Below are 12,917 nucleotides of genomic sequence, written 5' to 3'. Positions count from 1 at the left end.
TCATTATCACTCAATTATACGAAATCGCGACGTTATAAACAAAAACAGACATCAAAACATGTGGCGCTAGGTAGCTAAAAATGCTAACATGGTTACCTTGTCTCTGTAGTCTGCTCCAAAGTGGTCTTCAATGGCATTAAAACGATAAAAACGCTGCTGAAGTTAATCCATAGGTTAATCCAATGTGTCTGTGTCCCTTTGAAATGATTTCTGATAATCCATGAGAAATAAGACTGCCAATAAGATTGCTTTTCCGTTTCTAGATGTCAGAGCGAGAGATAGCTTCACTCTCATGCAAAACTACATGCGCAAAGCCCCCACCTTTTTGTTTTACAACGTGTGTGTGGGGGGGAATCCCCCTTCGATTCTATTGGCTCTAACCATCAGAAAGAAGTGTCAACCATCAAAATCGACCAAGGGGGGCCAGAGATATGGAAAAAAAAACATTTCCACCCAAATCACCTCAGAGGTGGAGTGTTTTTTGCTAAACCTCTCTAAAAAGGTCAAATGTCACTTGTTTTGCATCAATCTTGATACAGGGTACTTATTATATGTTGTACTTTGGATTCCTAAAGCTTTTAGTCTACCTTACCATCATCCAAGGGTAGTTTTCACTATAAGTAAAAAAGAATTTTTGGACGGACACTATAATTTACAGTTTTTTACTATGTTCAATCTGAATTTTCTTTAAAATAAAAAACATCTATATTGATTCTGACTTTTCTACATCCAACTCACAGGTTTATCATTACTTTGAGAAAAAAGATTATTAATTTAACCCTTTTAGAAGGGAAGATATGGTCATTTGTTCTGGGAATGTTATTTTCTAGCCTGAGACCTGAAAAACAGGCTCAGGGCTTAACAGGTTAAGGGATCTCAGGGAACTCACTTCAGTATTTACCTGGAATTAATTTCTCCACTTTCAGGGAACTAAATCGATATTTATCTGGGAACTCATTTCACCACTGTCACGGAACTAATCGTGCACTTTTAAATATCCTAATCTCTCCAGAGGACAGATGACCCCATGACCTGTCTTTGTTATTTATTTATTTATTGTGTCTGTAAAGACCCCCACAGCCTGTAGGGGGCGCTGTCTCACCCCTGTTATATGTGTCTGTAGAACTACACTGAGTGTGAGTGTGTCGGGGGTCTCGGCGTCGCCTCTCCGGGGACTTGTGGCAGTGGATGCTCAAACCTCCTGCTCCCCTTCGTGGCTCTGTTGGGCGTCACCAGCTTCATCGCCTCCTTCTCCCAGACGCCCTCCGTCATGATGATCCTCAGGTGGGAAAGCATGAGGGTCAAAATGTCAAAATATGATCTGAATTGTTATGTCACAAATGCAACTGGGCTATCATCCTGCAGGAGCATACAAAGACACCATCAGTACATTTACATTTGGTTACTATAACCATTTATGAACACACAGTTAGAAATACACTACATTTAAAGTGTTTAGACTGTAAGTGTAAATATGCACATTGACATTGAATTTTATCTCGATGCACTGTCATCGCTACTACCTCTGCTTTCACCACTCTGTATAATGACAATAAGATATATTCTATTATATTCTATTTAAGAAAACAGAGTGCAGCAAATGCGTTAAAATATTGAGGGAACTTAAACAACTTTCATAATCAAATGTTCACAGCTTCGTTGTATGTATACAATATTTAATATAAAGTACTGGGGAAATATGCCCCTATTAAGCTGATTTGAACAAATCGTGCTAGATATTTTTCGAGGCAGTCGAGTCCCTTTATTGAAAACACAAGAGGTCCTTATAAGTAAGTATAAGTTTTGCATTGTAAAGAAACCTGACAAACTTTCCTTCACCCAAATTACAAAATGTATTCTCCTTGTAAATATGTTTTTACGGTGGCCCGGAAGTGCAAGACACCACAGCATTTCACAAAACACCACAGCATTTCACAAAACACAACAGCATTTCAGAAAACACTACAGCATTTCAGAAAACACCACAGCATTTCAGAAAACACAACAGCATTTCAGAAAACACAACAGCATTTCAGAAAACGCCGCAGCATTTCACAAAACGCCGCAGCATTTCACAAAACACAACAGCATTTCACAAAACACAACAGCATTTCACAAAACACAACAGCATTTCACAAAACACAACAGCATTTCACAAAACACAACAGCATTTCAGAAAACACCACAGCATTTCACATTGGACGGAAAGGGTATTCCTTTAGGGAGAACACTTCTTGTTTGTGATTGGACAGAGCCAGCCAGAGAAGCACTGCTGTGATTGGTTGTTTTTGCTGCCAGTCAAGAAATGACGCTTCGTGATCGGTCAGCACCCGACAGCGCAACATGTCCCAACACATCAACCGTTAGCTGTTAGCACACACTCAGAGCTCACAGCTCCTCATATCTGTTCAGAAACTGGACAAAAAAACAAGTACAAACCACAGACTGTCTATGTCATGGCGAATACAGTCGCTGCTTTATTTATGTCTGTATGACGCTGTTGTGAGTGTGGACGGAGCAGCTACAGGTTAGTTTAGCCTGATCGATCCGCCCCCTCTCCAGCACGTCTTGTTTGAATGACAGGAGTAAACACTGACAGCTGCGGTGAAACTCGAGCGATTAGAGCGATGCGAAAAAAAACATGAATTAATGCTTTATTAATTCATGGTTTTTAAGGGGCTTATCTCCATGTAAATACTATGGTAGACTACCCAATATTCGCATCGCTCTAATCGCTCGAGTTTCACGGCGGCTGTCAGCTGTGTTTGTTCCTGTCATTCAAACAAGACGCGCTGGAGAGGGGGCGGGGCGTATCTCCATGTAAATCCTAGGGGAGATACCAACTACAACAAAATGAACATATTGACCGTGATTTAATTGTAATACACGTTTCAAAGTGATGCCGAAGTAACTACATACTGATACCGGTTAGTAAAAACCATGAATTAATGCTTTGACAAGTCTGCAGACAAGACGGCAGGCGAAAAGCTTTTAAAATGCGTGTTTTCTGAATGGAATCGGATCCATCAGGCTAAACTAACCTGTAGCTGCTCCGTCCACACTCACAACAACGTCATACAGACATAAATAAAGCAGCGACTGTATTCGCCATGACATAGGCAGTCTGTGGTTTGTACATGTTTAACTTTTGTCCAGTTTCTGAACAGATATGAGGAGCTGTGAGCTCTGAGTGTGTGCTAACAGCTAACGGTTGATGTGTTGGGACATGTTGCGCTGTCGGGTGCTGACCAATCACGAAGCGTCATTTCTTGACTGGCAGCAAAAACAACCAATCACAGCAGTGCTTCTCTGGCTGGCTCTGTCCAATCACAAACAAGAAGTGTTCTCCCTAAAGGAATACCCTTTCCGTCCAATGTGAAATGCTGTGGTGTTTTCTGAAATGCTGTTGTGTTTTCTGAAATGCTGTTGTGTTTTCTGAAATGCTGCGGCGTTTTCTGAAATGCTGCGGCGTTTTGTGAAATGCTGTTGTGTTTTGTGAAATGCTGTTGTGTTTTGTGAAATGCTGTTGTGTTTTGTGAAATGCTGCGGCGTTTTCTGAAATGCTGTGGTGTCTTGCACTTCCGGGCCACCGTACGTTTTAATCTACCAACCTCAATATCCAGAGAGGAACAGCAGCTCTCTGTGTAATAATTATCGTTGGTTAAAAAAAAGCAGAAATGTTAAACTAAATAGCATCTGATATGCACATATGACTCTAATTTAAGTTTATATTAAACATTACAACACTCATGTGATTTGAAGATAACTAAAACAAAAGAGCTGCTCACAGCTGCAAAGCATTAAAATAAATTCCACACGGAGGTCCAACAGCAGCTGGAACCCTTTGAGAAAACAGAACAAGTTTTTTGGATTATATGGAAATGATTAGAGGGTCAGAAAGGGGGGGGGGGGGGGGGGCGTTGTCGTTTAAAAGCAGAGACTTTTATTTTCCTAAGCTGCTGCCTCACCTGTTCCTCATCAGAGAACCAGGCACTGATGGATAAAGCAGCTGCCAGGATCCTGCTGAAACCAGCGTGACGCTTCAGATAAAACCAAACTGGAACTCTGAGCCTCACGGTTTACCTTCCAGGACAATTCAGAGAGTTAGAAATATAAAGATTAGACGGTCAGACTGAAAGAAAAACACTCTAAAAACAAACACAAAGTAGAGTTGCTGAGATACCATCAACAGAAAATGAACCAATTACTCTGATTGATATTTAACTACAAAGAGAGACACAAAACAGCTGCTAATGAACATAGAACGACTACAAAGTCACACAAAAACAAAAAAAAGCATGTTCTGTTTTCTCCAAGGTTTCCAGTTGCTGTTGGACCACACATGGAATTTATTTTAATGATTTGGTAAACCTTGAGGCTCATCGTTCCAGTTTTAGTTTATCTGAATGGTCACACTGGTTTCAGCAGGGTCCAGTTTACCTTTCTGGACAATTCCTGATTAGAGTCCATTAATATAAAGATTAGACGGTCAGACTGAAGGGAAAACGCTCTAAAAACAAGCGCAAAGTAGAGTTGACAGCAGCAGGAACGTCTGCTGAGATACCATCAACAGAAAATGAACCAATTACTTTTATATCTTACTACAGACACAAAACAGCTGCTAATGAACATAGAACGACTACAAAGTCACACAAAAACCAAAAAAAGCTTGTTCTGTTTTCTCAAAGGTTTCCAGTTGCTGTTGGACCTCCACGTGTAATTTATTTTAATGATTTGGTAAACCTTGAGGCTCATCGTTACAGTTTTGGTTTTATCTAAATGGTCACACTGGTTTCAGCAGGGTCCAGTTTACCTTTCAGGACAATTCAGAGTCCATTAATATAGAGTTTAGACGGTCAGACTGAAGGGAAAATGACTCGAGTTGACAGAATGTTGAGATACCATCAACAGAAAATGTTACTCTGATATAAAACAGCTGCTAATGAACAAAGAACGACTACGAAGTGACTCAAAAACCACAGATATAACAACAACAACACCACAGCAATTATAAGGATAACCACAGCGTGACGGTGCGCCCACAGGAAGTGCACACTGATTTCCTCACACTGATTGTATCACTTGTTTGTCATGCTGTGTTTCTGCAGGACGGTGCCTGCGGAGGACAAGTCGTTCGCAGTGGGGGTGCAGTACATGCTGTTCAGAGTGCTCGGTAAGTAATGACTTCCTCTGCACTTTGAGCAAGGCATACACCAGGTCTGAGGTTAAACTCTGAGACCTTCATTCACTGACCTCAGATCTGTCAATACAGCAGTGTATGCATTTAAAACATTTTCATATTGAGAGGGAAATCTTTTTATTTGTTTTGTCTAAATGTATTTATGCTGCGTTTTGCTATATATTTATTGATGTACAGCACTTTAGTCAACTCTGTTGTTTTTAAATGTGCTATATAAATAAAGTTTGATTGGATTAACCTTCATTAGACACTACACAGGTCACCAAACGACACAATCTTTGACCGTGTGTGTGTGTGTGTGTGTGTGTGTGTGTGTGTGTGTGTGTGTGTGTGTGTGTGTGTGTGTGTGTGTGTGTGTGTGTGTGTGTGTGTGTGTGTGTGTGTGTGTGTGTGTGTGTGTGTGTGTGTGTGTGTGTGTGTGTGTGTGTGTGTGTGCAGCGTTCATGCCCGGCCCGGTGTTGTACGGCAGCGTCATCGACAGTACCTGCATCTGGTGGGGCAGGAAGTGCAGCAAGAAGACTTCCTGTCAGTACTACGACCTGGACCGCTTCAGACAGAGGTCAGCAACATTTGTATTATATTTTTCTTTATTAATTCAAATGTTCTATATTTATTTTTTCATCGTAAACCTTTTTATATTTTTGTAATTTTTATACAATTTTTTTTATTTAATTTGTTTTAATTTGTATATTCTTCATTTTTTATAAAAAATGGTTTGGTTTACATTTTTTATAATTTAATTTATTTTTTATTTTGTGAAGCCATGATATGACAGGTGAGACGTGGGTCTATTAGCCTCGTCTTTTGATAAGTACTTAGTGACTGTGTACTTAAACAGACCAACAAACTAAAAACACGACCTCCTTGGCAGAATGAAGAGCTTCTGGTTCTGGCAGATTCTTGAGGTATTGACCCTGGAAACTCCTGAGTCTGGAGCCGTGATTCAGATATCCTCTAAATGTAACAGGGTTTTCCCCTTGGGTCCATGCAGCACACTTCCACCAAGTTTCATGAAAAATTGTGCAATAGTTTGTCTTTGATCCTGGTAACGAACCCTATAAAACAAATCTCAGAACTCCTCAGAGGAAGCCTTTACTCAGCAGCTCGGTCTGGCAGATTCTTGAGGTTTCGCACCCTCTAGAAATCATGACGTTAGGCTGGAGTCCTGATTCAGATCTGCTAAAAATGTAAATAGGTTCTTCCTTAGTCTCTGCTTCACACTTCCACCAAGTTTAATTAAAATATGTCCAGTAGTTTTTCAATAATCTGGCTTTTTAAAACCAAAGTTTTCAAATGTTTTTACATCGTGTTTGAGAGTTTTTCAGTCCGTGGCTACAAGTATGGTTTTATTGTCTCGTGCTTTTACATTTGTTTCGTCTAAATGTATTTATGCTGCGTTTTGCTATATATTTATTGATGTACAGCACTTTAACTCTGTTGTTTTTAAATGTGCTATATAAATAAAGTTGGATTGGATTAACCTTCATTAGACACTACACAGGTCACCAAACGACACAATCTTTGACACCGTGTGTGTGTGTGTGTAGGTTTCTGGGTCTGCAGGTGGTGTTTGTGTGCGGCGCGCTGCTCTGCTTCCTGCTGACCATCGTGGTGCTGCGCCGGAGGGCCGGGCAGATGGAGACGGAGGGTAAAGGAGTGAAGGGAGGGTATGCGATGGTGAGCGCTTCGTCTAAAGAGAAGGAGCTGGAGGGAATCAAAACCTGAAGACACACAGCGAGAGGACGCAGGGAAATAAAGACGCTGAACGAAGCAGAACAAGAGTTCAAAGAGAATGCTAACGTGGAAGCTGCTACGCTAACAAAACTGCAGTTCATGTAAAGGATCTGTCGGCCTGTATAATCAGAGTCTCTCATGTTGTATTGTTTCACTAACGCTCACACTCCAGTGGATGTACATAAGCTGATCAATGTATTGGGACAAAGACGATGTATTAACCTCTCCGCTCATTGTACTCACTTTTCTGGGTTTTCAAGTTCAGCTTTTAGTTTATTTTAACTTCTCTCAAGTTACTTCAGTCGGGCTCTTGGTGTTGAGGCGGTTGCACCAAACTTTTCTAAGCGACCCTAAAGAAAGCAGCGGATCTCCTTTCAAATCTTCTTGTTCTGTGCATGGTCCGGCGCTCTCACTGGAGGCACGGTCATTCAGCCAGACCCTCAAATGTCCTGCGTCTCAGTGGTGGATGCTAACCGCTGTTATAGCATCACTGTGAAGCTAGCCATGCTAACCCTGCAGAGTGGATCTCATTCTGGAGTACTTACACAATGACTTGCTTCTGAAAGCTCCGAAAAAGATGCCGCATATTTTTTTAAACAGTCAATGTTTCTGTAAATATTTCTTTGTTTATATACAAAATGGAACGTCATACAGCTATTTTTTTACATGGCTGGTGTGCAGGCGACTCGGTTCAGAAAGCTATCTTGTTTACACAAAATAAATGTGATAAACATGTAAACATTAACCCTCTGTCTGTGAAAGAATACACATGTGGAAGCACTCAATCTGTTCTGGACAGGGAACTGGTTAGAAATGATATTGGTGTGATTCTTCAACTGTCCTTATTTTAGTCAAAAACTTTTATTTTTTTATTTTTTTCATTGGACATTAAATCCTGCATAGATTTTAGTTTAATCATTTTATAAATATATAATAATTGTACATTTCTCAGAGTGTATGGTGATCGTTGAAGAGTCACGTTTTTTATTGACATGTCTGGTTTTAATCTGCTCCACTTCTAAACTCTGAAATTCACTTTCAAAGCTATTTTTTTATTAATCTAAAGCTGTGAAACATGTTGTCTGAGGAATCTTTAATAAACTTAAAAAATGGATGTGTCTTCAGTTTCACATTTTTGCGGCCCCCGTGCAGTCACTCTGAGGACCCCAGCTATGTCCTATTGATAAGCAGATACAGTATCTCCGTCATATAAAGGTACCCTGTACAATTCTCATACTTGTTATATCTGTTTTAAATACCGTAATGATATGGTGCCCCGTGTGAGGCCATTGGAACAGCGTCTCCATGGGAAACTGCGAAACCTGGTCCGTTCATCATGACTCCGGTTAGCGGACGTAAAGATGCATCAAAATCCAGACAACAACATGACCACTACCACCAGACCCTTTTTAAAAACAGTTTTCCCAAATAACAGGCCTGTCCGTTAGCGGGGATAGAAATGAGTCTCTGGGGTAAACACGTTGCTCGTTTATTCGCACCTTTACGGTACAGGTTGCTGAAGCTGCCCAATTGCGTGGGTCTTTTAAATGAAGACGTGTTGTTTGTTGGTCAGTCTGAATTTTGGCTTTCTTCCATCAAATCTGAGCAAACACACTAAATCTGGCTTTTTTTAGAGGTCCTAAAATACACTCATGATGTGTAGACTGTACCGTAAACATGTGCACACTCACTTCAAAACCCATGAAGCATGAGCGCATTCCTGACACGCTCTGCACTAGTATAAATAGATTTTTATTATAAGTACCTCACACAACCCCACTTCAGACACTAAATACCTCTCAGTCCCCCTCTTACTTTCAGACTGAAATATGTCCACGATTGTTGGATGCATTGCTGACTCTAGCCAACGTTTTCCTCATGCTCTATTAAATCCTGACTGATTGCTTCATTGGTTTTACTTTCTCTTCAGATCCTAAGTCTTCAAACCGTCTCCAGAGACAGATCAATGATTTCATAATCCCCTCTCTTTGTTTATATGAAACATTCCTGACGCTCTCGGCACACACAGACAGGCTTCAGCGTGTTGTTGCTGCAACAGTTTCCTTCTGCAGGCTCAAACATGTCAACGTCTCAGAAAATGATACTTCTTCTGAAGCTGAATGAAGGATTTCAAGGACTCTTGGATCAGCTGGAAAATGTATCAACCCAACCTGAGAACAGGGCTGTTTTCTGAGAACAAAAATGTTGACTTTTTAAAGATATGTGGTTCTCACAGGACAAAGCTACAAACATCTTCTCAAATACGATGCATTGGTGCAGATGTAGAGCATAAAAAGGAGGTGAAAGCATCTACAGCAGAAACATGCCACATATTGCAGCAGTTATATACATCTAGAGACATTAAATGACTGGATTTATGGTTGAAAATGTGATGTTTTAAATCAAAAAGTCATATATTTGCAAAAGAAACTTAAGAGAGTCTGAGAGCGGGCGATGACCCAACCTGGCAAAATAGTTGCTTTTCTGATAAATGAAGGACTTTAATCTCGCTTAACAAATGCATTAAGTGTTAAGGAATAATTCTTCTAGATATCTAACCTTTTGCTCTGTGACGTTTTATGACCTACTCTGACGTCTGTTATCTCCTTTAAGGAAAGGCATTGGTGCCATATGTGTTGTTGTCATCAGTTTGTGACCGGTCAACTTGTCTGGCACGAATGGTAATTGTTGTGGGAACGCTGAGGCACTTCTTTATCGGTGTTTGTGGACTCTAAGATGTGAAATCTTCGAGGCCATGAGTGTCGGACGCAGGTGGTTCAGTGTTCCCAGCTGTTTAGTCTACTCCTTCAGAGATGTTGATTACTCTCTGTGAACCAGTTAAAAGGTCTAGCATAGAGAGAGGCTCTTCAGAATTGACGTGGCAACTCTACCGTGAAGTCAGAACCTCTGACTCTTTGACTTGTGATGTGAATCCTCCGGCCGAATACTCTGAATAAACCCATCAGTGTTTGACATCAAAGCTCCAACTCTCACCGTGTCTCCTTCCTGAGTCGGTGACTCCCAATGCATTGCTACACAGAAGTTTCCCCCACATTAAGTACATAAAACAGTAAAGCACTAAATGCAGGACAATAAAGTAAAAAAGAAATAACCCTGGATTATTGTGACGAAGGAATCAAACTTTATTTTTACTGCCCTTTTCAAACAAATCAAATACATTTTAAAGTGAAAAATGAGGAAGCTTAAAGTAGTAAAATGCAGTAAAGTAAAAAAGATAATAATAAAACCACAAATAAAATACAACACTTAAAGGTGGGGTAGGTCATTTTGGAGAAACCGGCTCGAGATCGCTAGAATTTGAAAATACACAACCGGAGAAAATCTGCCACTTCCTTACAGAGCCCCTCCTCCAACACACACGAACGCGCACATGACCAATGAGGGCACGAGATAAGTTTGTGCACAGATGGAAGGCTGACAGGCAGGTAGGCCATCCAGTTATTTTAGCCGGGCCGGCTCAGATGATTGGTCATGCTTTTTACAGTATTACGGCTTCCACAGATGACATTTTTTTATGTATTTATTGTCAAAGCACTTCAGATATTCATTGCTATCGGGATGTTAAGAGCATTCCATGGAATATAACAAAAAGTGTATCTCGAGCCGGTTTCTCAAACTCACCTTTATTAGAAGGGTTTAACTGTTAAAAAATATGAATGTTTTTTGAGTGAGTTCTATTTGGGGCTCATCCCCCTACAGACACTTTTCATCATTCTCTATAAATAACATGTGCAGCTCAGACAGGAAACAGGAGGGTTCAGTCTGAAGGTGTTTCATCAGAAAGACACTCAGCCGCTAAAAGAAGAAAGAAGAAGTGAGCGTTTGCCCAGGAAGGTTCTTTATTTCATTCAAAGCTTTGTCTGGACACAGATGAAAGAGGTATCACCATTATAAAGTATTTCAAGTTTTTACAACCTTCTGATTAAGTGTTGATGATGATGATGATGATGATGATGATGATGATGATGATAGTATAGTTATGTTAAACGCTCTGGAATAAGGGGTAGAACATGTGTTGACTCAAGTAAAGTTTAAATATCAAACATTTCCAAAGGGTATGAGTGAATTTAAGTGGTGTTTGTCTCCCTCTGCTGGACACTGGATGTCAAACATCACAAATACCACCACATTAAAAAGTCCTGCTTTTTCAACAGTCACATTAAAACAGTTACTAAATCCACCTACTATCACTTTAAGAATATATCTTGGATTAAAAGAATAATGTCACAGCAGGATTTGGAAACACTTTTATCTTCAGTAGACTCGATAACGGTGTCTTTACAGGTCTCACTATAAATCTATTAGAAAGCTGCGGATCAGTCCAGTTCTGAGGTCTTTACACTGGTTCCTCACTAACACTAAGAAAGAGGATCAGTCCAGTTCTGAGGTCTTTACACTGGTTCCTCACTAACACTAAGAAAGAGGTTCAGTCCAGTTCTGAAGTCTTTATACTGGTTCCTCACTGACACTAAGAAAGTGGATCAGTCCAGTTCTGAGGTCTTTACACTGGTTCCTCACTAACACTAAGAAAGTGGATCAGTCCAGTTCTGAGGTCTTTACACTGGTTCCTCACTAACACTAAGAAAGTGGATCAGTCCAGTTCTGAGGTCTTTACACTGGTTCCTCACTAACACTAAGAAAGTGGATCAGTCCAGTTCTGAGGTCTTTACACTGGTTCCTCACTAACACTAAGAAAGTGGATCAGTCCAGTTCTGAGGTCTTTACACTGGTTCCTCACTAACACTAAGAAAGTGGATCAGTCCAGTTCTGAGGTCTTTACACTGGTTCCTCACTAACACTAAGAAAGTGGATCAGTCCAGTTCTGAGGTCTTTACACTGGTTCCTCACTAACACTAAGAAAGTGGATCAGTCCAGTTCTGAGGTCTTTACACTGGTTCCTCACTAACACTAAGAAAGTGGATCAGTCCAGTTCTGAGGTCTTTACACTGGTTCCTGTCAGATACTTCATACTGCTACTGGTTTATAAAGCATCAAATGGTTTATTCTGATCTGCTGCTACATTATGATCCATCCAGAACTCTCAGGTCTTCTGGTCTGCTTTCTGTCCCCAGAACCAGAAATAAACCTGGAGATGTTTAGTTATCCAAACATCTGGAACAAACTCCCAGAATCCTGCAGGTCCTTTTAAATCCAGTCTAGAGAACTATTCATATCTCAGACTGCACTGTAACTTTATTCATGTCTTATTTTATACCTGGGTTATTTTATTATCTTTGCTTTTTAACCTGTTAAGCCCGGCATCCCCGGGCTTTTTTTTCACGAAACTGTGTCTCAGGGCTTCTTAACATTTAACAACCTATTAATGTGTCATACCCACTTAACGGGAAGAAACTCAGCTAACTGACGATACGAACCATTTTTACCGAAAAACAAAACACAAGTCTCACAAGAAACGTCTAAGAGCAAAAACGGAAAATAGTCTTACCCTTGCTGATTTTCTGATCAAAAGTTGTGTTCAATGGCATTAAAACGATAACAACGCTGCTGAAGGTTAATCCATAGGTTAATCCAATGTCTCTGTGTCACTTTGAAATGATTTCTGATAATCCATCATTCCATTTTTGTCAAAAACTGAGATTTCATATTAGCTGTTATTAGCACTATTAGAGCGACAACCCAGCTTCTGGTTTTGGGCATGCTGGCTGCGCATCACTCTCATTCACCAATGGTAATGTTTAGATGGATTTTAGGAACTTCCCTCTCGATTCTATTGGCTCTAATGGTTCAAAAGAGGTGTCAATCATCAAAATCGACTGATGGGTTCCAGAGATAGGGTAAATCCACCGAAAGGACCCCAAAAGTGGGTTGTTTTTTCTGAACCTCTCTAAAAAGGTCAAATGTCACTTCTTTTGCATCAATCTTGATACAGCGTACTTATTATACGTTATAGTTTGGATTCCTAAAGCTTTTAGTCTACTATCCTATCATTCAAGGGTAGTTT

General features: G+C 40.3%; 1 protein-coding gene across 1 annotated transcript in view; it reads left to right on the top strand.

Annotated features, from left to right (window-relative positions):
- LOC117469488 (solute carrier organic anion transporter family member 2B1-like) overlaps positions 1-8,048 on the top strand; it is a 32,434-nt gene extending 24,386 nt beyond the window's left edge. The window contains exons 12-15 of the mRNA XM_034113911.1: positions 1,124-1,284; positions 5,109-5,173; positions 5,639-5,759; positions 6,748-8,048. Of these exons, the coding sequence (XP_033969802.1) occupies positions 1,124-1,284; positions 5,109-5,173; positions 5,639-5,759; positions 6,748-6,925 (525 nt within the window). The 3' untranslated portion in view covers positions 6,926-8,048. The remainder of the gene's footprint in view (positions 1-1,123; positions 1,285-5,108; positions 5,174-5,638; positions 5,760-6,747) is intronic.
- The last annotated feature ends 4,869 nt before the right edge of the window (positions 8,049-12,917 follow it).

Source organism: Trematomus bernacchii, unplaced genomic scaffold, assembly GCF_902827165.1.
Source record: "Trematomus bernacchii unplaced genomic scaffold, fTreBer1.1, whole genome shotgun sequence".
NCBI lineage: Eukaryota > Metazoa > Chordata > Actinopteri > Perciformes > Nototheniidae > Trematomus > Trematomus bernacchii.
The sequence above is the reverse complement of the archived record's forward strand: the minus strand, read 5'-3'. Positions and strand labels throughout refer to the sequence as shown.